The 1,253-nt window shown below is 37.5% G+C and overlaps 1 protein-coding gene across 1 annotated transcript; it reads right to left on the bottom strand.

Moving 5' to 3' along the window:
* Positions 1–217: 217 nt before the first annotated feature.
* LOC108485814 (putative RING-H2 finger protein ATL69) lies at positions 218–1,029 on the bottom strand. The gene has a single exon (XM_017789662.2). It carries the CDS (start codon positions 807–809, stop codon positions 273–275), a length of 537 nt encoding a protein of 178 aa, XP_017645151.1. The 5' UTR covers positions 810–1,029; the 3' UTR covers positions 218–272.
* Between the last annotated feature and the right edge of the window lie 224 nt (positions 1,030–1,253).

Genomic DNA, 1,253 nt, shown 5'->3' with positions numbered 1-1,253 from the left:
CAACGAGTGACCAAAATAAGAATAAGTTCAAACATTAGTACCTAAATTAAAATTTTTAAATTTGAGTGACTGAAATTGAAACACGAGCATAATCATTATATATACTTAATACTTTAAAATTATTATTGTTTTTTAAATTTTATGATATAATTAAATTGGGTTTAATGATACTAAATATAGAAAAAGACAAAACAAGGAAATTAAATTGTGTATAAAATTTTCATTAAATGGAACAAATATTATTTAATTTATTGTTATTACCACAAAATCAATCACCTACTATTGAAGGCTAAAGGCACCAACGCTGATAAAGGAGTAGTAGAAGGTGTGGGACCTTGCGAAGGAGCCGGTGAATTCCTACACAAAGGGCACGTGGCATTCATCCGTAGCCATTCGTCAATACAATCAACATGGAAACAATGTTGACAATCTGGGATGCACCGTATCTGATCCTTAGGCTGATATTCCGTCAAACAAATGCAACACGGCCCATTATTGGGCTTTGGCAGCCGGCGACTCTCGCCGACGATAATCTTCGGATACAACTCGATGATCGGACCGTCGAGACCTACCACCACCGTAGCAACTTCCATTGAGTCGTCCTCGGTAATGCCGCGATTCGTGCCGTTGCTATTGCCGCCGTTGCTATTCCGGCGACTTCGATTGCCGCTTCCACTAGCTTTAACTCTCACGCAAGCGTAGGAAGCGAGCATGATCGTGGAGATTAGTACAAGGATGCTAACGGCAATGGCTATGCCGTAACCAAGTCCGACGCCAGTTGTCGATACCGGCGGATCCGCCGTAGACATAACTAGGATTCGGCCGCCTAAGCTATGTGAAGAGAGGAAAGAGAAAGAGGGAGAGATATAGATTGTGGCTTTGAAGTAAGGCAAAGGAGCTTGAAGTGTGAGCTAAAAAATAGTGGTGGTTGATGGGGGCAGGTGAGCTGAGGCCCGCCGTGGTTCGCGGGAAAAATTTAATACCAGCTTTGGACTTCGAACTTTATTGTTTTAAATCCTTTTAAATAACTTAATATTTGATGGATTTAGATCACTTTTATGATATAAGTTTATTATAATAAAATTTGGAGGATGTGGTCCAACCTTTCTTTGATTCAAATTTTAAAGAAATTATCTTATACTTAAAATTTAATGTATTTAAATTTGGTAATTATTTTTAATTTAGTCCTTAAATATATTTTAGTTCATGTTAGTCACGAAACTTGACAGTTTTTCTCAATTTAATTTTAAAAT

This window comes from Gossypium arboreum, chromosome 6, assembly GCF_025698485.1.
Source record: "Gossypium arboreum isolate Shixiya-1 chromosome 6, ASM2569848v2, whole genome shotgun sequence".
Classification (NCBI taxonomy): Eukaryota; Viridiplantae; Streptophyta; class Magnoliopsida; order Malvales; family Malvaceae; genus Gossypium; species Gossypium arboreum.
This window is presented reverse-complemented; position numbering and strand designations above follow the sequence as displayed.

What these genes read in the sequence shown, in the direction of transcription:
- LOC108485814 (XM_017789662.2), bottom strand. Translation starts at nt 809, where the DNA reads ATGTCTACGGCGGATCCGCCGGTATCGACAACTGGCGTCGGACTTGGT.